The 23,744-nt window shown below is 43.0% G+C and overlaps 2 protein-coding genes across 3 annotated transcripts in view; both read left to right on the top strand.

Moving 5' to 3' along the window:
* The first annotated feature begins 488 nt into the window (after nucleotides 1-488).
* LOC104063994 (cysteine-rich hydrophobic domain-containing protein 1) lies at nucleotides 489-22,909 on the top strand. Of its 2 annotated transcripts, XM_054075520.1 has the most exons (6): nucleotides 493-728; nucleotides 7,536-7,590; nucleotides 14,667-14,822; nucleotides 17,566-17,622; nucleotides 18,055-18,114; nucleotides 18,793-22,909. In XM_054075520.1, exons 1-6 carry the CDS (start codon nucleotides 556-558, stop codon nucleotides 18,841-18,843), a joined length of 552 nt encoding a protein of 183 aa, XP_053931495.1. In that variant the 5' UTR covers nucleotides 493-555; the 3' UTR covers nucleotides 18,844-22,909. The 2 variants fall into 2 exon arrangements, with proteins under 2 accessions (XP_053931496.1, XP_053931495.1); XM_054075521.1 differs by lacking the exon at nucleotides 7,536-7,590 and having other exon boundaries at nucleotides 489-702.
* The window catches only part of LOC104063993 (pre-mRNA 3'-end-processing factor FIP1), a 36,487-nt gene continuing 33,888 nt past the window's right edge, over nucleotides 21,146-23,744 (top strand). The window contains exon 1 of the mRNA XM_054075519.1: nucleotides 21,146-21,284. The gene's annotated coding sequence lies outside the window, so the exon portion shown is untranslated. The remainder of the gene's footprint in view (nucleotides 21,285-23,744) is intronic.

Genomic DNA, 23,744 nt, shown 5'->3' with positions numbered 1-23,744 from the left:
GCACGTGCCTGTGCCCCGCACCAGCACACAGTGCGCATGCACGCTACTCCTCCTCCCCCCCTCGCGCGCGGTGGCAACCCCCCACCGGCGCGCATGCGCACTGCTCCTTTCCTCCGCGACCGTAGCTGTGCTGTCACCAGCACTCAGTGCGCATGCGCGCGACTCCTCTCCCTCCCCCTGTTCTGTGCGCGAGGCTGTGCCCCCGCCAGCACAGGGTGCGCATGCGCGCCGCTCCGCGCTCACTTTCTCTTCTAAACCACTCCCCCCGGCTTCCTTGCGCGCGGATGCGTTCCGACTTCGGCGCGCGCCGCGCATGCGCGCGCTGCTCCTCTTCCTCCGCCCGTTCCTCCTCTTCCTCCGCCCGTTCCTCGCGCGCAGCTGCCCCCCCTTCGGTGCGCAATTCGCATGCGCAGTGCTCATCGCCCCCGGTTCCACGCGATGCGCATGCGCAGGCTCCTTCCCCCCCCTCCCCCCCCGCCTTCTCCGCCGGCCGTCCCTCGCCCCCCCTCCCCGCTGTGGGGTGCGGCTGCGCGGTGCGGGGGGGGGCGGGTCGGGATGAGCGTGCTGCTGCCGAACATGGCGGACTTCGACACAATCTACGAGCTGGAGGAGGAAGAAGATGAGGAAGAGGAGGAGGAGTCCGAGTCGGTGGTACGGAGCCAGGAGCTGCCCCGGCCCCGCGACGCGCCCGATCCCGTAGCGGTACGGGGTGCTGGGCACATCACCGTGTAAGGAGGGGGCGGCGGCGGGCGGGCACGTGGGCGCCGCGGGGCCGGGAGGGCGGGGGCCAAGAGCACCGCGAGCCCCGTCCCCTCTGTGCCTGCTCCCCTCCGTCCCCCTGCCGTGGCCGCTCCCCCCCGGTCCCCTTCTGTGCTGCTCCTAACAGGTTAAACCAGCAAAGTTTGCTTTTCCGAGTTCCCCCAGACCCTGAGGGAACGCTGAGGTGCAGCCAGTGCAGGGGCTGCAGCCCTGTCAGCCCTGGCTGTACTTGTTCCAACCGATCCATTAGATAAAAGCGACCGCCCCTTCCCAGCCGTTCCCCTGGCTTTCTCTCCCGGTTGGGCCACAGACCCCGCTCTGCACTGCGGAGGGCTCGCGGCTGGCGCAGCGGGATCCACTCCAGACTCAGTTGTCAGCTTGGTTTAGGTTCAGTGTTTTTATCGTTAGAACGCAACACGACCCAGATGTTTGCTACTCTTTAAACAGAAAAGCATGTGGCCTTATACGGGATGTTTACTTGTAAGGATTTTCTCAATATCCGTACTTCTGGGAGTGGAGGACTTGCTATAACAAAGCACATCTCTAACAAGCCATTGGTTACAATCATTTTCCTGGCAGAGAGGGAGGTAGTGGAATTCTGTGTTGCAGAGACCCCCCCTAGGCTTGTGTGGCTGTGGGTCTGTCCCTGGACTGCATAAAGGAGTGTTCGTTACTCTCTGTGAATAGGTGCAGCGTGATATACCTACCCACAGCAAACACACGGGGTGGGGAAGGCTTTCTCATCCTAAGAGAACTAATGTTGGATTTGGTACTGTGTCTGTCATGTAAGTCGATAAACCAGGCTCGTGCCAGTGGGTCACTGCTCTGCGCACTGCAGTGTACTTGGTTGTGTAGACGGGACTTCCTCCTGTCCTGACCCCAAACAGCATGTGGCCTGACAAATGGGAGGTGTAACGGAAGCGGATGATCAGGATACCCCATACCCATCTGGTTGCTGATCTGATTTTAGCACTAAACCATAAAAAATGTTACACGCTTATCTGCTTGTGATGCTTTTTGTGTATTAGCGGTGTTACCTAAAAGTTCCTTCTTGGCTCCAGCATCTCTTGGGGATGGGCAGGAGCACTTCCAAGAACTCTGTCAACCAGTGGTGTCTACATCAAAAGAAAGTGATATTTGTAAATGATAAGTTAGCATATGTGCCCTCGCAACTACTTGAGCTCCCATCCACTTTGTTTTCCTTTTCTTCTACTCCTCCCAGTTCTCTTCCTGTAACAGGTACCTGCCTGAATGATAGGACACAGCTTTTATCCTGAAAGGACGCATTTTTAAATCTATTTATAAAAACAGTCAGTCGCTGTTATTGCTAAAATGCAGGTAAACCTTGGACGCGACAGCATGTCATCCTAACCTCCTTATAACATGGGAAATATTTTGCCTCCTAAAGAATTCCTGCTTAGTATGCATGACGTCTGAAATTCTCTCGCTTTTTGATCACACAGATGCTGCTGCTTTTGAGATCAGTTGGCTTCAGAAGCAGCCTGTTCTGGTTACCAAAGTGAGATACATCATCCAGTAAAACTTGTGTGTGTTTTCTGAACCCATCTGGAACATCACTGATAATAGCTTCTGTCCTGACAGGTCAGACACTCTTAATAAAAAAAAAAAAAGAAGAATCGAAAAGCTGTTAATTCATAAAAAGCCATTGCTTTCATTGGATTTTTGTTTCAGATGCCTTCTGTTCCTCTTATCACCCTGGCCTTTGTGAATACCTTTATTATATAGAGAAGGGATAATTCTCTGATTCCAGGGTCACCTTCTGGTCCAGCTTTTCATGTAAAGTCCTCTTAGAAAACTCCCAAGTTAGTAGATTCAAACTCTGTATTAGTTTCTTGCACAACCTGGTCAGTGAGCTGCTCAGCCTAACAGAGCTCTGCTGCAGAGTCCAACAGGACTAAATATAGATTCCAAGAATCTTCTGAGGGTTTTTAGCAGGGTCTTGCTTTTTCCACTGATGATTTTGCTAACCCTTTTACCCCCCATGCATGGTAAGAGTGATCATGTAAAGTGTACTTATTCTGTTTTACTCAGAGAGAGAGAGTATGTGAAAGCAGTTAGCAAACTTATTCTTATCTTGCTCAATGCTCTTTCAGTCTGGAAGATCCTTACATTGAAAAAATTAACTGTCATGTTTATTGTTTTCAGAAGGCTTTTGAGTTTTAGCGCAGAGAAGTTATTAAGACCAAATAAATGTCTTTTCTTTGCTTTTGAAATTGTGTTTTAATGAGTTCTTAAGCCATTCTTCCCTGTTTCTTGTGTAGTCGAGATGATTCTGGTTGGTGTGTCCAAATATGTCATGATAAACATTTTTAGTGGAGGCTGAGTCGTACACCTACCCAAGCAACAGCAATAACTTTCAAGAAATAGAGTGGCAGGCAAACTCTAGCTTGGTTTTAAGTTTTTTATTTATCTAATATAATTTTTCCATCTCATTAAGTCCATGTGGATGGGTAGTGACGAGGCAGTGAAATGGCAATTAAATGTATTTTTGCCTTTAGTGTGCAGCTTGTGATTCTTGCTAATGCCTGCAGACCTCCTGGGTTTTGATGTAAGTTGACTCTTGTTATTCTGTAATATTTTCTTTAGATGTGCCTTGGGGATCCACAGTCCTGGTGCAGATTGTCATCGGTTGGGGAAGGCAGGGTGCTCTCAGTTGGGATAAGATGACAATTATTGTCTGATATTACTCCATCTTCCACTTAGTTAAAATAGCAAAGTACCTCAGCCTTCCTCTAGTTACGAAAAACTTAGGTTTCCAAAACATCATCCGTGGGTAGGGATGCTCTGGTAGTTCTCTTGGCTTCATAGGAAAAGGGCCTGGGCTGGAAAAAGGGCCTGTCTCTAGTGCTGAACAAGGCTAAGATGATTCCTTGTAAAGAACAGTGTGTAGGAACGGAGTTCAGCTGTTCTAGACAGGCTACGCTTAACCTGGATTAGTGTGGGGAAAGGAGGCAGCAGAGCCTACTGTCTGAGAAAAGGAAAAGAAAGGTGAAGCACCTGTAAGTGGTCTGCTCTTGATACGAGATATTGTCCTCTTTCTGGAGGCCACGCCTCCTTGTGCTTTGTAAACCAGGGGAGAGAATTTACAGTGTAGTACCTGTTGCAGGTGGAGTTTCCAGCTGATGGTTCAGGGTGTTCCTTGCAGTCTGTGATTTCTGTAGGATTTAGGAATATGTCTTACTACAGCTCCGTATGAGAAGTTGCGTTCTGTCTGCTTTACAAATGGGGAAAAAGAGGAGAGGACTTGTCTGATGCTGTACATTCAAACATGGAAAGAGAGGCAGAAAGAACTAGAAACTGAGGCCATCCTAGTTCTGTTCCAGTGTTTTATGCCTATAGGCAACAGTGCTTTGCTTTTGGAAATGTTTATCATCCAGCAAGGCAATTGCAACCGCAGTTTATGGGTGACTTCCCTGAATGTCTAAATGTTGAGCTTGGGGCAGCTTTCCCTGAGGAGCCGGAAAACCAGCCTGGAGACAACCTGTCACCAACTGATGTTTTAAATTATTTAAAGGACAGGTACTGCAATTTATTTTACATAGTGATTTTTATGTATATGGAATTTTAGAAGACTTCATAGACCAAATCATGCTAGATCATTAGTCTGTTGTTGAAGGTCTAAGGAAGTTACTTATCTCTTAATCAGGACTTTGCTGCGTTAAATATTCTAACAATGCTTCACTACTTTTACAGAATTCCTAGCAAAGCTGTAGAACTACACAACATCCTGCTCTTATGTTTCTAAGAACAACATTTCTAAAAAACATGAAGACTCCAGGGAGACCTTAGAGCAGCTTCCACTGCTGACAGGGATTTCAGGAAAGCTGGGAGGGGCTGCTGATCAGGGAGTGCAGGGATAGGATGATGAGGAATGGTTTTCAGCTGAAAGAGGGGAGGTTGAGATGAGATCTCAGGAAGAAATGTTTTGCTCTGAGGGTGGGGAGGCCCTGGCCTCGATTGCTCAGAGCAGTGGTGGCTGCCGCATCCGAGGAGATGTTCAGCGCCAGGTTGGATGGGGCTTTGATCACCCTGATCCAGTGGGAGGTGTCCCTGCCCATGACAGAGGGTGGAAACTGGATGGGCTTTGAGGTCCGTTTTTAGTTTGGTTCTTTAATTGCCCCTCTCTAATAGGAGCTGACTGTTTCCGAGCTGTGTGGTGGATGATCTCAAGGGCAGTTTGTAAGATCTCTAGAGACCCTTCCCTTAAAACTGCTGATGACCAGCAGTGATGCTGCCTGCACACAGTATCAGTGCTGCATGGTCATGTTTTCAGTATAGCCAAGGGCTTTCGTGTTCTTCCAGCTGTTTGCCGGTGTAAAGAGATGCATTTCTGTTATTGAAAGGAATGTTTTGGCAACTGGTAAAAGTTTTGGATTTTAGAGTGTTTCATGACACTAGCAGCCTTCAAATTGAACTTAATAAAATGCATTGCAGTCTTTTAAAGCATGTACATCACAAAGCACTGATTTGTTATTCTCTGTGGAAATTGGTGGTGCAGTGGGGATTTTAATGAGCCTCTGTGACCAATGAAGTAAAGACACTCACTACTTGTGGCTTAGGCAGTTTTTTAAGTGTAAATCATTGAGAGTCAGAAGAGTGTTCTGGGTTTGCAATCTCATTTTCTTTGCCTGTTTCCTAAGCATCTGCTCCTGGCCACAGTAAGAGTCCATGTTCTGGGCCAGGTTAGCTTTGGCTCCATTTAGTGGAGTTACTCTGTATATGGGTGGAACAAAAGATTCTGCAGCGTTACTTGAACTTCTCAGAAGCTGATTAATTATGTTTTCTGATTGCTACAACTTTGTGACCATTTTGGGCAGTTTCATTGCTGATAGACAGAGGAGTCCATGTCCTTCAAACCAAGCTTGTGTCTGGGCATAGTGTTGGTCTTTTCTGGACTTTTTTAAGGCTGAAAAGATTACCTTACTGCTCTCTAAACCTTCTTAGAAATAAATACATAGTGTAACAAAACTTGGAAGACTTCAGCTAAGAAGAACAGCTATGAATTGTGGAGGCTGACTTGGCACATTGCGGTCACAGCGAATGGAAACGTGTTTGTATGAAGTAACCTTTGTGCTTGCCTAAAATTTTACTGGTTTCACTGTTTGGTTTTGTAGCACCAGTTTCACACTGGAGCTTTCCAGTTTACTGGAATGTGCGGTAGCCCCTGCTGTGCTGATGTTCAGGTCACTGCCATTCGCTGCCAGAAACCTTTCAGTGAAAACGTGTTGGGTGGAACCTACACAAATAGGTGGGAATTGGTTACAGTGCTTAGGATAGCTCAAGAGACCAAGGTTGATAGACTCTTCAATTAAAGTCTACTCTTTGTTTATTTTTTTGTAATGTTTTACTCGCCTTGTGCTCTAATAGCTGCTCCTCACAGGAGTCAGGGTTCTGACTTGGGTGAGCCATTGGAGAACTTGATTGGACTGCACCAGGATTGTGGCCAACATGTTAGTTGGCTTTCTGGAGTTCTAAAGACAGCACAATTTCTTTCAGTATGCTTCTCTCTTCTTTAAGGTTTATTTTACATTTTTTTATCCTTCTAAGCAAGTGACATTGGTTCAGATACCCAGACTTGGCATTACGCGGTGCAGACAGGTCTGTCTGTGCTGTATAGTGACTGAGACAGGTGACATTCCACCAATACCAGTGTCTGTAAGGACTGCTTCAGGTGTCAGTTTGACTCGAAGCAAATAACATCTCTTCAGAAGGTTTGTTTCTGCAATAAAATACTCCAGTACCAAGTGGATTTGTGTTCCTCTTTTTGGCTGTGATCCTCACTCAGGAGAAAATTCAGCAGAGCTGAATGGGAACTTGATGCACACTATATTTAACTTTACAAAATGAACACTAAGCTCTGTTCACATGTAAAGGTTGTAGCTGCTGCTGTATTTTGTTAAATTACTGAATTGCAAAGGTATAGGGGACGGAGGATCCACGTTTGTGCTCTGCAGAAGCTGGCAGGTTTAGCATCAGAACCTGGTTAACTTCTTCCCTACTTACGTGCTTTAAATAAAATAAAGAGTTCATGTCGGTCACACTGTCAGTGTCCTGCGGAACTACAGCACTAGATTGTGGAAATTCTTCTTGGTTCCATAGGTTTGGAGGCAGTGGTAGCATAGGTTTACAGGCAAAGCCCAGCTCCCTGTAGGTTTCACTGGTTATAACGGCTTACCTCTTGCTCAAAACCAGTAACGTTGCAATGAAGAACAGTCACAGCCATACCTAAGACTTAATTTTCTTGAAGTTTGTAGTTGTTTTGAGCTGTTCTTTGTGTAAACTCTTACATGTATTGTGTGAGAGAGTTCAACTCAGCCCAAAGCGTCTTTTTGAAAATAAATGGTTTTAAATTTCTAAGATGATGATGAACAGGTTCGTTATACCCAGCTTTATCTGTTGCATGTGAATAAATTGCATGAGTAAGAAAAACAACAGTAAAAGGATTATTGACCCTAGAGAATGCCAAGATTGAAGCTTGCCGCTCTCTAATCATAAAAATTGTTGCACTTTTAGCAACTTCAAGTTATTGCAGTAAGGTAACAAGCTATTATTGTGTGTCTCATAAATGACCTAATGAATGACACACAAGACTTTGTGTAAACCTAGGTTGAAAGCTCATGAAAGGATGTAAATGTAAGGGCAAAAGAAATTAATAGTTGGGGTTTTTAAGTACAAAATCTATTACTTTTTTTTTGTGAAGGGAAACAAAATAAGTTAGGTGGAATATATTTTTTTTTGTCTCTTTTGTTTTCAAGGTTTGGCTTGAGCAACAAGTTTGATACAGAATTTCCTTCTGTTCTGACAGGGAAGGTAAGTGTGAGATTAAACTGTTCTTTTAAATGGGAAGATTTCCCCCTCCCCCCTCCCCCACCGCATCCAGTGGTTTCTCTGTTACAAATATGTGCTCCTGAATCCGCAGGGCAGTGCAGGCCAGGAGGCTGGGATTACCACTGTCCTGCACAAACCAGCTGGTTTGATCACCTGTCCCTAAGATGTACTTTGAGACAAGAAAAAATGATTTGCAGTGATTGCTGTCACTATTAGTGTTCTAAACACAGAAAAGCTCAACATGGCTATTGCATAAAAGCAGGACTCGCTGCAGCTGGCCGTGTAGCTGTCTGGAGTTTGTGTGAATTAAATCACATCAAATAGCAGACCTCTCTGATGCCTCTGTCAAGCCTTCAGTTTGTGTTTAGACACATCTATGGAAGAGAAACTTTTCTCTGAAGCTTTAAGGAACAAAACATAGTGTTAAACCTGTGGATTAGATAGGAGTTTTTGTGCATGTTTAAGAATAAGAGCATTGCTTAGTTTTGAAAATTAGTGTAGACAAGTCCCTTGCTTTCTCTGGAGTTGTATCACCTTACTAAATGCAACATTAATAAATATTCATTTATAGCTATTAGCTAATGAAATCCTGTAACAAAATTCTTGGTTACGGTTCTGAATTCTTCTCATAAAGGTATTTTATTTTTAAGACTTCAACATTTTGAATTATTTTTCTCTTGCACTTTTTTCACTCTCTAGTGGTTTTCTTTTGCTTCATTTTGTTTCCGAGATGCCTTGTGTATCTTTTCCAGAATTTGTGAGGAAAAAGTTTATTTGCCTCCTACTGCTTTCTCTAATGTCACACCACACAGCTACACTGCCTCTGCAGTAGCTGTTGAGCCATGTTAGCAATGTACTGGAATGCAGCTGGATGACATTTCCCACTTCTGCCAAATCCATCTGGGGTTTTTCTCCATCAATTTCTTCACAGAGTATAATGAGGAAAATCATAGAATCATGGAGTAGTCTGGATTGGAAGGGACCTTAAATATCATCTAATTCCAGCCCCCTGCCATGGGCAGGGACCCCTCCCACTAAATCAGGCTGCCCAAGTCCCCATCCAGCCTGGCTTTGAACACTTCCAGGGATAGGGCAGCCACCACTGCTCTGGGCAACCTGCTCCGGTGCCTCACCACTCTCATTGTGAAGAAAATCCTCCTTATGTCCAGTGTAAATCTGCCTCTCTCCAGTTTATACCCATTGCCCCTCATCCTATCACTCCAAGCCTCTGTAAACAGTCCCTCCCCAGCTTTCTTGGACCCCCTTCAGGTACTGGAAGATTGCTCTAAAGTCTCCTCAGAGCCTTCTCTTCTCCAGGCTGAACAACCCCAACTCTCTCAATCTGTCCTCTTGTGGGAGGTGCTCCAGCCCTCTGATCATCTTTGTAGCCTCCTCTGGACCCGTTCCAACAGCTCCGTGTCCTTCTTATGTTGAGGATTCCAGAACTGGAAATAGGGCTCCAGGTGAGGCCTCACAAGAGAGGAACAAAGAGGCAGAATCCCCTCTCTCTCCCTGCTGTCCAAGCTTCTTTTGATGCAGCCCAGGACATGGTTGGTTTCTGGGCTGTGAGCACACGTTGAGCTCATGTCGAGCTTCTCATCAACCAGCATCCCGAGTCCTTCTCCTCAGGGCTGCTCTCCATCACATCATCCCCCATCCTGTATTCAAACTGTGGATTGCCCTGACCCAGGTGTAGGATATTGCACTTGTCCAGCTTGTTTTGACAGCAGTACAGTTTTAAAGCAGGTTGCTGATCGGAGTTTTCAGTGTTAAAGGCATCCTGGGAACTCTAGCCTTGCTTCAGAATCCCACTGAGCTCCAAAGGAAGAGTCTTACTGATTGTGCCGTGCCTGATACGCAGGCTGGGGATCACGCCATTTGCATTGCACTGCCTCGCACGTTTGTGGTTTATTCTTCTCTGAAAAGAACTTCACAGTCACTGAGAAGCCATAGGATGCTTTTTGGAATTAACAGATCTTGTTATTGGTAACTCTTAGTCAAGTTTTCATTTGTTATAAATAGGCCTATAGAAAATACCTAGCAGGAAATGTTAAAGCATAATTAGATTTATAGAATTTCAATTCTTTCTGTTTCTCTGAAATATATTTGCATGCATTAAAAAAAAACAAACGAAACCCAAACACCCAAACCTAAACTTTTAAATATCAGCATCCATGCCTGTCACATTTTTCATCTGGTTGTTCTCCACCTGTTAAACAGACAGTGAACAATGTTTTAATTAAGGTTCAGTGGACTGCCTGGACTTAACTTAGCAATGAGAGGAGGGACAGAGTTCCGTTCTTCTACTTGGCATTTAACCTTCTTGTTCTATCGATCTGATTGGCAACAGCATAACTCCTGTGCAGGGCTGTGCTGTATGTCCATGTGTGCTGCTCCTGTTGAGGGCCCTGACACCCTCTTGGTTTTTCCTCGCACGTGGATCTGAGGGACTTTTAGAGTAAAAATACCTTGAAAATAAATTTGTTCCATTTTGTGAGGAAAAATCACCAAGCAAATGAGGTACTAAACACATTTTTTTTTTACTGCCTGTCACACACTCCCATGAAAGACATTAAAAACCACAGCTGTGGGGTTTTTGGTTTTTACTACTACCATCAATTGCAAGAAATAAATAATCTGCTTCTTCCACTGAATGTGGCAGTCAGTCATCTTTATTGCAATTAAAAATGAGAACTCAGTTGGTTGTTCTCAGTATAATTCACAATTATAAGCATTGTAGTCAGTCGATACACCACGTTAAGACCTTTCACTGTTCTTAAAAGACAAATTTTTACATTTTATGGAATCAAAATTTATGAATAGCGTAGTGACTGTTTATATTAACAACTTGTGATTAAAACCTTTACTGTGAGTTGCATCAGTGCACAGGTAGCATGAGGCAGTGTTAGACTTTATTCTCAATGTTTACATAACATGAAGTTTAATGGTTTGTTGTTCACTCTGAGTTGGCGTTGATAATATATCCCATCTGCTGTTGGAGCATAAAAGATGAGGCCGTCAGGCAAGGCTTATTTCTCTATGATATTGGTTTTGTTTTTAGTAAATGCAGGGGAAGATCTGGGTTTTGAAACGTGGGATGGAAACCTATCCAACGCTTGATAAAAATTCTAGTAGGCAGAATTATCTGGCTACACCTTTCTCCCCAAAGCATTAACTTTGGAGGTTTGTACTGTGTAGTCTTAGGAATTTAACGTAGCTTCTTACCCCTCCGTTTGCCCGTCTGCGTAACCTTCTGCTGATTTTCCTTTTTTTAAAATCTGAAACACCTCTCCTCTTAACCCTTGTCCCTCACCACCTCATATCCCAGTTTCCAGACTGAATAGTTGCTGGAAATTACCCTAGGGCTAAGATGCATGTAATTGCATCTTAAATATCAATTGAAATATGTTTGTTGCTTTTTTTTTGGCGAATGTGTGTATTTGGGGATAAAACATAGACAGTAAAACAGTAAAGGAGAGGGAACTATCCGGTAGGTCAGATATTGGATCTAGCTATGTTGACAGTATTTCTCTTGTAGGATGGGATGCAAGCATCATCTGGTTTATAAATACAGAGCTGGGCTTTCTAACTGTGCTTTTCAATGGAACATTTTAAGAAAGGCAATATTTAACTGTTAATAATGTGATTGAACTTCAGCCTAAATTTAAATTCTGTGTGCTACTGTTTTATAGGATTATTAATTCTTTCAAAACAAGCATTTAAAAGCTTTTAACAAAGTACTCTTTGTGATATATGGCATAATAGCTCAGAGTGCTCCAGGTGACAAGAAGACGATGGAGGCAGTGAACCTTAAGGAAGCCGGTGGAGCTTCCTGCCCTGATGTTAACACAGCAAGGGTCCCATACAGAGATTACTGTGCGGCACAGAGAAATGTGAGCCATAAAATGTGGTCTTGGTATTGTGATCCCATTGCAGCGTGTGATTGATAGCAGTTTGTGGTCGTGATGACTGAAGGAGAAAGATCAGGCCTGCTGGGCTTTACTCGCTCTCTTCCTGTGTCTGTAGGTTCTCTTGCATCCTGTTGTAAAATATTATGATACCCTCTCCTTCCCTTTTATGTTTTCTTCCCCTCCCTTAAAGACCTGAAAGGAACTGGTGTCCCTTTACAAGGTGTACGCCCAGCCAGGAGCTATGTGCTTATCTCATTCTTTTCCAGACCCAAACGAATTCTCCTAGAGACTTCCCAAAATTACTCAGACTCGGCTTTCTTAGGGAGCTGGCTTTGTGCAGGAGGCACGGCAAACTGTTTGTTTGGAATACATTAGTAATTTCATATGAACCTCTCAGTATCTGTACCTGCAAGAAAGGTGAGATTTAAAGTTATGCCAGAAAATCAACAAAGTTCTTTGGTGGCTCTTTCATCTGGATGTTGTTTTATTATTGAATTAGAAGAGTTATTTTATTTACAGATATGTCATTCTTTGTCACGGTGTAACAGTGCTTAGCTGTTACTGAGCTGTAAACTGAGAGCCACAAATCTGTTTCACTCTTATTTACCACGGAATGAGGCTTACCTTGGTTCACTGTCCCTTTTGTTCCAAATGAGGATGTGTCCTTGACTGACAGAAACGTTTATTGTGATTGCATTTCCTAAAGCGAGAAATATATCCAGTAGTTTGGGTTAGCCAAAACCATCTTAAGGAATTTCATCTCATCTTGCAGCTCAGAGATTCAGCTTTTCCATGAAGCGTTTGAGGCAGCAGTGGTGCTTTCATAATCCCCTATTATGGGAAACATCATAACAAAATTCCTGAAATGGACATTTTCTCTGTTTCTTGTTAGTATCCAGTGTTGGTTTCTAGGTTAGCCGCTGGCAGTCTTATGTCCTACTGGCAGGAGATCCTTCAACATTGTTCTTATAAAATTGCTGTGAGCCTGATATGAACCAAGACTGCTTTAAAAGTGGCACAGAAATAGAGGATTTCACCATCCCCATGCTTTCTTATTAGGTCTCAAATTTTTCTGCCTGCTGTGATCTAAGAATCCAGTTGGCTTCTTCTCATGTTGGTTGTTTTCACTGATGATAAGGTTTCTTCATGTTAAACTAAGTCCTGGTTCCATTGTCTTTGGGAACTCTGTGCAGCTGTGTTTTGGGGTTGGAGTGCAGTGGTGTCAAGGTTGAGTAAATTTTGTTTCTAGAAACAGAGGAGGAAACATTCTCTTTTCTTTCTGGGATTCATTGCCAAAGTACTTAAGAGGTCAAGAAAAAAGACTTATTTTTGTTTTTCCAGCAAGACTACACTGCAAAGCTCGCTCCCACGTTGAAGGTGACATAGCTTTGCTTGCATCCATCATATAGTGTGGAGTCCTGAATACAGGAGCCAGCCCTGCTAAAGTACAGCCTTCTGTTTGTGATATGTGCAAGCACAGGCCACTTTGCCATCTTACAAAGGGATTTTTGTCCTGTTCATTAAAATGATCTAATACATACGATTGGGGGGAGGGGGGAGACTGCCATTTTCTTCAGTCTTTTTCCCCCCAACTATGATGTCTGTTGTAAAATCTGTTTAAAAGTTGATGTTCCAGTCAGTCTAAAAAAAAATCTTTACTTCATTTGTATATGTAAAAAGAAATATAAGAAAGTCCTTTTTGTATGGGGGAAGGGTGAAGAAGTCTGTATAATTGCAGAAGAAATAACTTTGTTTACTTACTAATTCCTGCTATCAAATGATCATCATGCTAAATGATGTTCTTATATGATGAACTGTAGGCCTAGCTGCTGTAGAACCCAGCTGCCCTCTGACTCTGCTGTCTGGTGGGCTGAATGGCCAGGAAACAGATGGTGCATTTATTTACTGCGTTACCTGTGACGTTTTAACCAATTTAGCTCTCATGAATAGGCAGAGGTAGCAGCATCAGGTCCTTTCCAGTTCCTGTCCGGTATATCTGCTCCTTTGGTGAAAGGAGCCTTTGTCATTAAGTTAACGCTTTTGTTGTAGCTGTTCCCTTGTTTGCAGAATGAGATGGGCAGAGTTGGGTTTGCTGGGTTGGAAGGATTGTGTAGTAGTTGTACAGCTTTGTATACATACTAATTCTAGGGTTTTTTTCCTTTGACAGCCTCGAGTCTGACATTGGATCAGGTTATTCTGCTTTGTGCGTTTGAGCGTGGCCTGTCTTACAGTTCAGAGTGCCATCTCAGAGTCGATGCCACAAATCCATGTTTGTCGTGTCAGGTAGAAATTATTTAGGTTTTATAGAGAGGTGAGGGACCTGGGGTATGGAAATGGGCGAGTGCTCTCACTCTCCTGTAAGAAACATGCTGCTATTGGAGAAAGGAGTTTATGGCTGGCAGCAAATGTAGTTCTGCACTGTGACTGCAGTGGCAATGGATCGACAATGTTATTTTGAGTAAGTTCTGCTGAGTATTCTGTAATTGAAATAAATTGTTTTTTCAGCAGCTGGGCTCTATTTGTAACCCTGGATAGGACGCATTTCTTTGCCTTGGCTATAATCCTGTATATGTCTTTCTGGGCTCCCCTATTGAGACCTTGTGGCCTTGTGTGGATATGGACCTCATTAGAATGGAGTTTATTTGTGGTCAGAGGGCCACCTTGATCCAGGCACAGTGTAGACTTGCATTGGTATGAAATTTGGACAATATTCTCCTTTGTTTCCCATGTGATACCTCAGTGTTTCTACTACAGAACTTCCTGGCACTCCCTTGGAAACCAGATATTTGCCATTCTTCTGTTTAGTTGGGCATCGTAGCCAGTGCATGTTTTGGGGAGCGGTGCCCCAATGTGAGTGTTGTTTGGGGCCACTGTGTTATCAGGACACTGGATTTATCACTGGTGCAATAGATAAGGACGAGGCTGTTCGTCTCAGCAATGTGTGGCTTTCTAATGCAAGTTTTTGCAAAGCACGCACCATAAATGAGTTTGTTACAGGCAAGCAACTGTTGGGTGAGGAGTGTTTTGGAGGATGGGCTCATATTGTACAAAAGGTTTGGTTTTGTTTGTGTGTTAACATGTAGGGGCAGTCACTGAGAAACTGCACCCATCCTGGCTTTCCACTGACTTTCAGCGCTTCCGTTGCAGGTTGCCCCAGAGGAATTCAAGACCAGCATCAGCCGTGTGAATGCCTGTTTGAGGAAGAGTCTCCCTGTCAATGTGAAGTGGCTGCTGTGCGGCTGCCTGTGCTGCTGCTGCACGCTGGGCTGCAGCCTCTGGCCCGTGGTCTGTCTTAATAAAAGAGTGAGTACACGTTTCATTTGCTTTATTCTGTTTAGTTTGCAATTACTGATGACATGAACTGCTGTTTGAGAATATTATCCCTGCTTCAAACTCCTCTTTTGTCTTGCTTGCATTCAAAAGATTTTTCTGATTTCCAGTCTATAGAGAACAGAAAAAAATAAATTTGGTAATGAAGTAAATTATACCAAATTACCCATTGAATGAATAGTCTTGGGAGTAGTCACTCTCATCACTGGTCAAAGAGCAGAATGGCGTGTTGGGTAACCTGAAACTTCAGGATTTCTAAAGGTCTAAAAACCAAATTGAACGAGTGCAGAACTGGCCGTTGACCTTCAAAGACTGCCTGGACTGGAATGAAAATTACTTTTCCTCTTCACATCCCCACCCTACCCCAATAAATATGTTTTTAAATTGAAAATCACTTTTTTGGTCTGTAATAACATTTCTGAGCTGTCATTTGACATATTTTGCTGTAACGTTTGTGTTAAGAACAAACACAAATTTCTATTCGGCAAGTTTAAAGACTTCCCTCCTATATTTTCTGGAGGGTGGTTCAAACAGAAATTTCACAATTCTTCTAATCAAGTCCAAGGAAAAAATTCTGAAGAGAGCTTTGTTAAAATCAAGGAAACATGATCCCAATTACCTGTATGGTTTACATTTGGAATTGGTTCATCACAAGAGTAAATGCTTAGGAAATCCATAAAAAGATGCAGTGTAATGTGTTCTTTGCAGCTACACAGCTTGTAAGACTTGGAGCCTTAAAACCTTATTATCCACAAATGTAAATAGGACATAGGTGCACAAGGAAAAAAACCTCTTACACTTGTCAATTACAGGAAAAGATGCTAGGTCAAAATCTGCTAAAAAAATAACACTTCTGGCAGATCAGCGTCTATGGTCTTTAATAAAATAAAGCAAAACCAAGGAGTAGGCACAGAGAAAATAAACCAGCTGTGTTTTGCCAAACTTTCCAACTTGCTGAAGAAAATCACAGTTGTATTGACTGGCATTGAGGTTTTGGTTAAACAGAAATGAAACGCACAGAAGGCACAATGTTACTGCGTTGAACTGCTGATGGCCGAAGCCTGTGTCACTAAACAGTCGCAGGACTTGTAGCTCATTTTAACCGCCTTTGAACATTGGCATTTCAGAGTACGCTTGAGATACACAGATGGAATGTTTGCAGGTTTAAACCCATAGAATCATAGAATCGTTTGAGTTGGAAGGGACTGTGAAGGTTATCTAGTCCGCTGCAGTGAGCAGAGCCATCTTCAATCAGATCAGGTTGCTCAGAGCCCCAAGTATTCCTGTGCTAGTGAAAATCTAAATGCATGCCCACATGGAGGTGTAGTGCTAATGCAGTTCTCAAGTGTTCTTTCTGTGGGTATGCTTGCGTACATATAGAAGCGATTTGATCACTCTTAACAAGCTTAAGATGGTTCTGAGCTTTCTGTTGTGGTGGATTGAACGCAGCCAGCAACTGAACACTGAACTGAACTCGCTGCTCTCTTACTGACCGCCCCCCTAGGTGGGAAGGGAGAGAATCAAGAAAGGACTTGATTCTTTTTGGACCTCATGTGTCAAGAGAAAAACAGCTTAATGAGTGAAGGGCAGAAAGGCAGGAACACCCAAGGGATGCCAAGGCAGATCCCTCACCACCTTCTACCAGCAGGCTGGTGCCAGCCTCTCTGTGGGCAGGGGGTGAGTGTTGTTGCTGAGCATGGTGGTATGTGGCACGGAAAACCCCTTTGGTCACGTGCTGCTCAGAAATAGCTCAAATGTTGATGTGTTATCAACACTGTTCTAGTCATAGATCCCAAACACAGGACCACACAGGATGCTGTGGAGAAAATAACTCCAGCCTAGCCAGTCCCCATACACTCATCTAGCAACAAGAGGTATTGTAAGATCCAGAGGCTGGAATATGAAACTAAGACAGCTGAAACCAGAAACAATGTGTACTTTTTAATTCAAAAGATAGCTTTGTCACTCGAAAAACTTAAAAATAAGTGGTAGGCTCTCCACCATTAAATCTTTGTTGCAGGACTGGATAGCTTTGTATCTCTTTTTAATGAGATTGTAGTAGCTCACCCACCCTTCCTAGCTCTAGCAAAGGAACTGGTGGGTTCCGTGCAGAAACTAGAGCAGATCATCACGGTGGACTTTTTGTGACCTTAAAAGTCACCAAAACTCCAACAAATCTTCTCCTCTCCCATAACTGTGAAAAGAGCAGAACATGAAGATCACATGCGCTTTGTATCCAGGAGTTGAAAATACAGGTGATGTTTGTTGTGAGCTGCAGTTCTCTGGTGGGGAGGTTTTTTCAGGACCTGGGTAACAACTACATTAGGATACCTGGCAGTTCCATGGATGTAAACACCATGTTGTCAGCAAACCATCTGCAGGTGGGAGATGCTCTTTGATGTCTTGGCTGTGCTAGGTAAAAACACTGGATTCAAAGGATCCCTTGCTAAGTGAGTGTGTTCTGGGAAGGCTGCAGTTCTAAAGTAATAGAAAAACCAAGGATGTATGCATTTTTATTCTGAAGCAGATCTGATGGTGAGAAGCAGGGAGCTGAAGTGGTAGCACTTTTCTCTCTGTACTTTTTCCTTTGCTTGGTTCTACTTTTGTAAAACTAGCTTATTTAAAATTGATTTAAGCCAGAAATGGAACAGCAAGATTCTTGTGGATGAGGCTGGCTGCTGAACCATTTATAATACAGTTTTGGCTTACTTTTTAGACTAGAAGATCAATTCAGAAGTTATTAGAATGGGAAAACAACAGACTATATCATAAGGTAAGAAAAGTTAGAGTGCTTGTTTCCTTCAGCTTTAAGAATAGTAACTTTTTTTTACATAAAATCATAGAATGGTTTGGGTTAGAAGGGACCTGAGAAAGCCCATCCAGTTCCACCCCCTGCCATGGGCAGGGACACCTCCCACTGGATCAAGTTGCTCCAAGCCCCATCCAACCTGGCCTTGAACCCCTCCAGGGATGGGGCAGCCACCACTGCTCTGGGCAACCTGGCCCAGGGCCTCTCCACCCTCATCAGGTAAATAACTGGCATGTGGGAATTTTGCAGTGTTGTTATAATACCACACTTTATACTGATCTTAAACCTGTCTCTAGATTGTTCCAGATCCTAATAATTTGATATTGCTAATGCTTATGTTCCTCATCAAAACAGTGCTTTGGTGTGCATTAAATCCTTTGATAATTTTTTTCTTAGCTTGGTTTGCACTGGAAGCTGAGTAAAAGGAAATGTGAAACTAGCAATATGATGGAATATGTAAGTATTGCTTCTAGTACTTACTTGGTATTCGACACACCTATGATTTTACAGACAAATCCTTACTGTACCAGACCACTGCCTGTCCAAAAAAACCCTCAGGAGAAGATGCAGTGGTGTCAGATGTACACCCACAAAGGCTGCTTTTAACAAGAGCAGACATGGCACATGGGAATTCTCACCACTAACCATGTTTTCTCTTGGTAACAATTGCATGCTTGCCCTGCAGGCATGCTGGTTTGGGCTGTAATTTGTAACAAGGCGCATGCGCTGGGACTGTGTGCATTGGCGGATTTGGTCTGCATCTTTTTTTTCCTTTGGCTAGATAGGAATTTCGTTAAGTTTTAACTAGGACAGACAGGCCATGTAGGAGACCAGAACTCAAAAGATTTTGGTGGTCCTACTACTTCCCTGTCTTTCATACTTTCATGTATGGCCAAGAAGGTTGTGTAGGCTTGAAGGAAAACACATCCCAAAACAGTCAATGGTCCTGAAGCCCTGTGGTGCAAAATGACTGACACCTCTGCCCTGTTACTTTGGGAAATAGTCCCCTCCCCTGCCAAATATCTCAAGACATGTTTAGTTCTATGTATTAGCTAATGTTGCATGAAATTGTGTTGACGGTTTGAACTTCTTTGTCACTGTGTTCTGTTCTTGTCTCTTTCTCTCCTTCAACAGGTAATATTAATAGAGTTCTTACCAAAATATCCCATATTCCGACCTGACTGAGGAACAGCGTTTGATGTCTTATGTTACCTGTCATTTTCTACCCTTAGTGCCTTGCAGATGATTTTGGAAAGAAGATTGTCTACTTTGCTGTGACTTAAAAATGTTCTTCAGTAGAATATCTTCCTTGCTATTTTACTTTCTTTTGTTAAGAAGAGAACAATTTGCACATTTTTTTTATGTTAACTGAGGCGTCTACGTTGCACTCTGAAATTTTGACATTAACTGATATAGTTGCCACTAGGGATCTAACGTCAGTGCTGCTTAAACTTGTTCTGAGCATGCTGCCTTATTGATTTCTATACTTGCCGTTGTCAAACACGCATCCTAATACCGTGTCATACTGTATTCCATTCTGTATGTTGCAGTCTTATAAACCCTCAGTAGAAATGTCCAGGTAAGCGTCTATTAGTAATGATTTCAGTATAACTTGCTTGCATAGGACTTGCAATCAACAGCACTGGTTTTGTCCTGCATTTTGCAAAATCATCATTTACATTAGGGGTTAATTATTTTACCCACTCTGGATTTGTAAATATTGTCTCTTTGCATAATGTACAGTGTGGTATGCCAGGGTTTACAGAACGTACTGTAGCTCTTACTTTGTTGCCAACAGCCTGACGTTGTTTGGTTCATCATATTTGCTGGCACCCCCTGACTGTACAGACCCCTTCACCTGCCAGTTTCATGGTAAAGCCATATCGAGTTTGTACATACTACCAGATGTGTAGGGCGCAGTTGCACTTTGTTTAGTAAACAGATGAAAAATGCATAGCATTTCTGTCTTTTTTTTGAGTATTTCAGGTGTTTGTAGCACCTGGAACAGGAAACCTGACTACAGTTCACCTTTGATAAAGCTGCATCTGTGGGTAGATGGCAGCTGTTGTTAGCAAAGTATCCTACAGCTCCTTTTTGAGTTAGGAATATCTGGATGTCAAGTTTTGGTTTTAGGTAAGGAAAAAAAAAATTTCATAATTGGAGACCTTCATTACTAAGGAGAGAAGTTGGGAACAGGCAAATAAAAGCGGAAATAACACTTTGGTTGGTTTTGTAGTGTGTAGCGCTTCAGCATTGTAACAGTTGAGTGACGGCATCCTTCCCGGTGGGAATACACATTCTCTAAGTCAGAGTGGTTCTCCAGAAGCTGCTGATGGGAGGATGCAGACAGTTTCATGCCTGTTTGGGTGCTCATGCACAATCTGCTTTGCGGAATTCACAACGGTTTTTAGATTCCTCCCCGTTTACCTGATCTCTGTGAGGGAAGTAATTGCAGAAAAGCCTCTTGTAGTGGCAGGCTGGAGCAAGACCACTTGAGAATAGTAAGCAAATTGCTGCAAGTTCCCTCCCTTTGCTAACTAGAAATAAGAAATCAGAAAAGAAAGAGCAGTAGACTTAAGTATCTGCAAGGTGTGAGGAATATCATTCACCTAAGTGTCCAGGCATTTCTTTGCAGCAGGTTGACTCCTTGCCACACCATCCCAAGTTGCTTTCTACTTTCAGAGTTACTTGGGATTTCCTCTGAATGTATTTGCATCTTTTCAGTGTGCAATATTGTATTAAAATGCAGTATTTATAAGACTGTTGCATTCTAATAACTGTCATAGGCCAGATTCCTGGTATGCAGTGTTACAGAGGGCCAGTTTTAATGCGAGTTGTGACTTGGAATCAAAGTCCATGCTGCTCATGGACGGCTGAGGGGAGTCAGCCTCCAGCACTTGCAGAGGTTACCAATCACAAACTGATGCTTCAAGTTCTGAAATCTGTGTACGTAGTGCAGAGGTTTCATTTGGTGACACCTAAGTGCGTAATTGCATTTGTAACTTAATAAAAAACTAGTTGCTTGAATTTAACATTAGCTACACCTTGCAACTCAGATTTCCATCACAGAACCAAGCAAGGTGTTCTTGCCAATTTATTTTTTTTGGGGGGATAGTGTTAACTTGAAGCAGAGAAAACACTTCATGGCATAAAAATACACTGTAAACTCAAACCAAAATAGCACACCCAATCCTGTGTATTGCCCTTACAAATAAATTTCTGTAGTAAGTGTAGAGGGAGCTCAGCTGAATTAACAGAGCAATGGGAGTTTCTAACTGTCATGCCAGAACTTCGCTAGTAATTTTCTTTTCTTTTGTGGAAGAACTCAAGAAATCTCAGCAGGTTCTTGTTTTCTTCCTTATGTGACTGTATTTTCAAAGTGTTCTTTTCCAACTGAGAGAGCAGGCATGCTGAAGGAAAGCTCTAGTGATTGCCAACAGTGAGTGCTGAGCAGACGGCAGTCTCGCTGCTAAAAGAAATCCTTTGCGGTCTGTGCTGACTTTATGGTGTTCGACTAAGCCTTTCTCCCTCAGACCTGCCATGTTTCTACAAGGTGCTGTGCCAAGCTGAGAGAACACCCAGAGCTCCAGGAGATCCCAACCCCCCATGCTGTAGCGTGACCAGAGGTATGCAGCACAACAGGGTTGTGCCTTGGCTTTCCCACCCTCAACCCTTCTTTGTCCCCTTCCCCTGAGCCTGATCACATCCAGTGCCGCTGCCGATTATCTGTCCCGGGTCTCTCCCAGGCGCCACAAGGGACTCAGGCACAGGATGTTAGTTTTCAAAGTTTACATTTTAAGTATGTAAATTCTATATGTTTTACTTTGGTTTTAATTGTTAATTGTGTAGTCTTCAAACCATGCAAGGGTCTCTTCTCTTTGTGCTTTAAAAGACATTTAAATTGGTGACAGTAAAGCAAGTAGTGAAGAGTATGAGAGCCAAACCTACCATTTACAGTAAGCTCCATGCTTTAGGAAGTAGATAATTTGCATTACAGTGCAAAGCCAACAGACAGTATTATATTTGCATCTGACAGACAGCGGTTCGGTAGCTCTTGTAATGGTTAAGGCAGCTGTTAGTGCTGCTGCAAACTGTGGACTTCTGTGCTGCCTACAGGTTCTTCTTGGCCTGGGATACCCTTTGCTTTAAGAGAAAACCATTCAGCAGTTAATTGTATCTCACAAGGCTGACAAATTTCATTTTGACAATAAGAAGTCAGCATGAATTGGTAAACCAGTTTATAGACAATACTTGTTAATGAGAGAATTTGTAGCCATCTATTAGAGATTAATGTTAGCAAAGTAGTGGAAGTAGGAAAGGAAGCGCCTTGCCTGTTTCCAACAAAGGAGAAAGCAGTGTGCACAGACTGAGGAGAAAAGGGAAAAATAATTATCCAGTGTGAGTTTGCAGCAGGTTTTTAAAAGCAGTTACTGGCTACCAAATCAGTGTTTAATTTTTGATACAAACATGCTGACACTATCTCTTATTTTTATCTAGGAGGTATTTGGGCTTGTATCTAGTAAGGTTTAGTATTAAAGGATGTATTAAAGTACTAAAGGATATGAGCAGAGCAGCAGAGCTCTTGGCTGCTGATTCCCCACCTGCATTGTGAAGTTGTTTTGCCATAGGAGGACAAAAGCAGTATTCTAAGGCATGCACAGACAAGTCTAGGAAGTGGGTATTTGTAGGTGTGGGGCTTTAAAATAGAAAATATTTTTGCTAAATCTGGTGCGGTCTTGATTAAAAAAACAGTTCCTGTGCTTTCCTTGATAGGTACAAAACTTCACATGCAAACCCATGAATATGTGTTTGGTACAGTTTATCACATTGTTTGTCAACACACTACCATTGGAGCAATAAAAATTTCAAGCTATTAAAATTCAATGTAAATAGTTTCTCATTTTAGTAACTGATGTTATGTGATTCTTCTGCCTTTCCTTTGTTTTCTGCTGTTGGTGTTCTGACAGTAATGTAACATTACTTGTACTGCCTAAGAAAAGTGGGATTGTTTCAGCTGTATGAAACTGTGTTCATAACTCTTTCTGTTTACAAGTGAACTGCCGCTTTTCTAATGGAACCTCACATCAGGAGAGTTTTGGGTTTTTTTTTAAATTAAAATAAAACGCTAACAGAGCTCGCTTTCTACAATTGACTGCACTGCTTGTGCCATTAAAAGAAGCTGGAAGTCAGACACGTTTAATCACTCTGAGATGTTTTTCTTTAAATCTAAAAATAAAAACCTTTGAATAGTGCAGTGTGTTTATGGAGAATCCCCTTCTGCATCTCCCTGGTGCAGCATGCTGATCAGCCGTGCCGGGGATGGCGATAGTGGTGAGATTTTCAATAGATCAGGTGCTGGCATTGGGACTTCAATTGTGGTTTGGCTGGTTTAAAGAAAAATCACGTTTAGTCCTCCAGGCTGTTTGTCTGATTGGCTTCCAGCCCTTCTATTGTAAGGACTTCTCGTAGGAATCCTTCACTGCTGCTTCTCTCCGAAAAGCAGAGGGAGTTATTTTATGCTGTGGTGGTTGTGCCTCAAAGGGGACGTGACATGACCGGGGTAGTGTGTACTCGCAAAATAAATCATTGGCTCCCAGACAGGATGGAAGCGTCAAACACTGACACCTTTTGTGTGTGGTAACAGACCAGCTTTGTAGCTGTGACAGCAGGACTTAAAACTAAAGCCTTTGGCTCATATCAGAGGGAAAAATACTGCGTTCCTGAAATGGGCACGTGCAGTGGTTTTGTTAAAAGCTGGTGTCAGTTGTTTTGGACAAATCTGGGTGCATCTGGGCTGACACAGAGTTTAAGCAAGGAACCATCACTGAATAATCATAGAAATTCTAAGAAGGTTGCTGTGGTGTTGGGCCAAACATAGGATAAGCTATGAAGCTCCTCTGTGAGGGGTTATGCGATGCAATTGCCCAGACCACTAGGGAAGTCCGTTGTAAGAGCATTTGGAATTTAGTGCCAAATTCAGCTTCAGAATTGCTCAGTAGTGAAGCTTATAATGTCTGTGCCATCTAGACTTATGTACATCTGTCGTGTCAGCACTGCTTTTGAGCATAAACAGCTGAAGTGTTCAG

Source organism: Cuculus canorus, chromosome 10 (assembly GCF_017976375.1).
Source record: "Cuculus canorus isolate bCucCan1 chromosome 10, bCucCan1.pri, whole genome shotgun sequence".
NCBI lineage: Eukaryota > Metazoa > Chordata > Aves > Cuculiformes > Cuculidae > Cuculus > Cuculus canorus.
Note: the sequence above shows the minus strand (reverse complement) of the source record. Positions and strands in the feature narration are given on the sequence as shown.

Coding starts and splice junctions, on each gene's coding strand:
- LOC104063994 (XM_054075520.1), top strand. CDS start 556: ATGAGCGTGCTGCTGCCGAACATGGCGGACTTCGACACAATCTACGAG. Junction 14,823..17,565: donor TGGTCTGTCTTAATAAAAGA/GTGAGTACACGT, acceptor CTTACTTTTTAG/ACTAGAAGATCAATTCAGAA. Junction 17,623..18,054: donor ACAACAGACTATATCATAAG/GTAAGAAAAGTT, acceptor TTTTTTTCTTAG/CTTGGTTTGCACTGGAAGCT.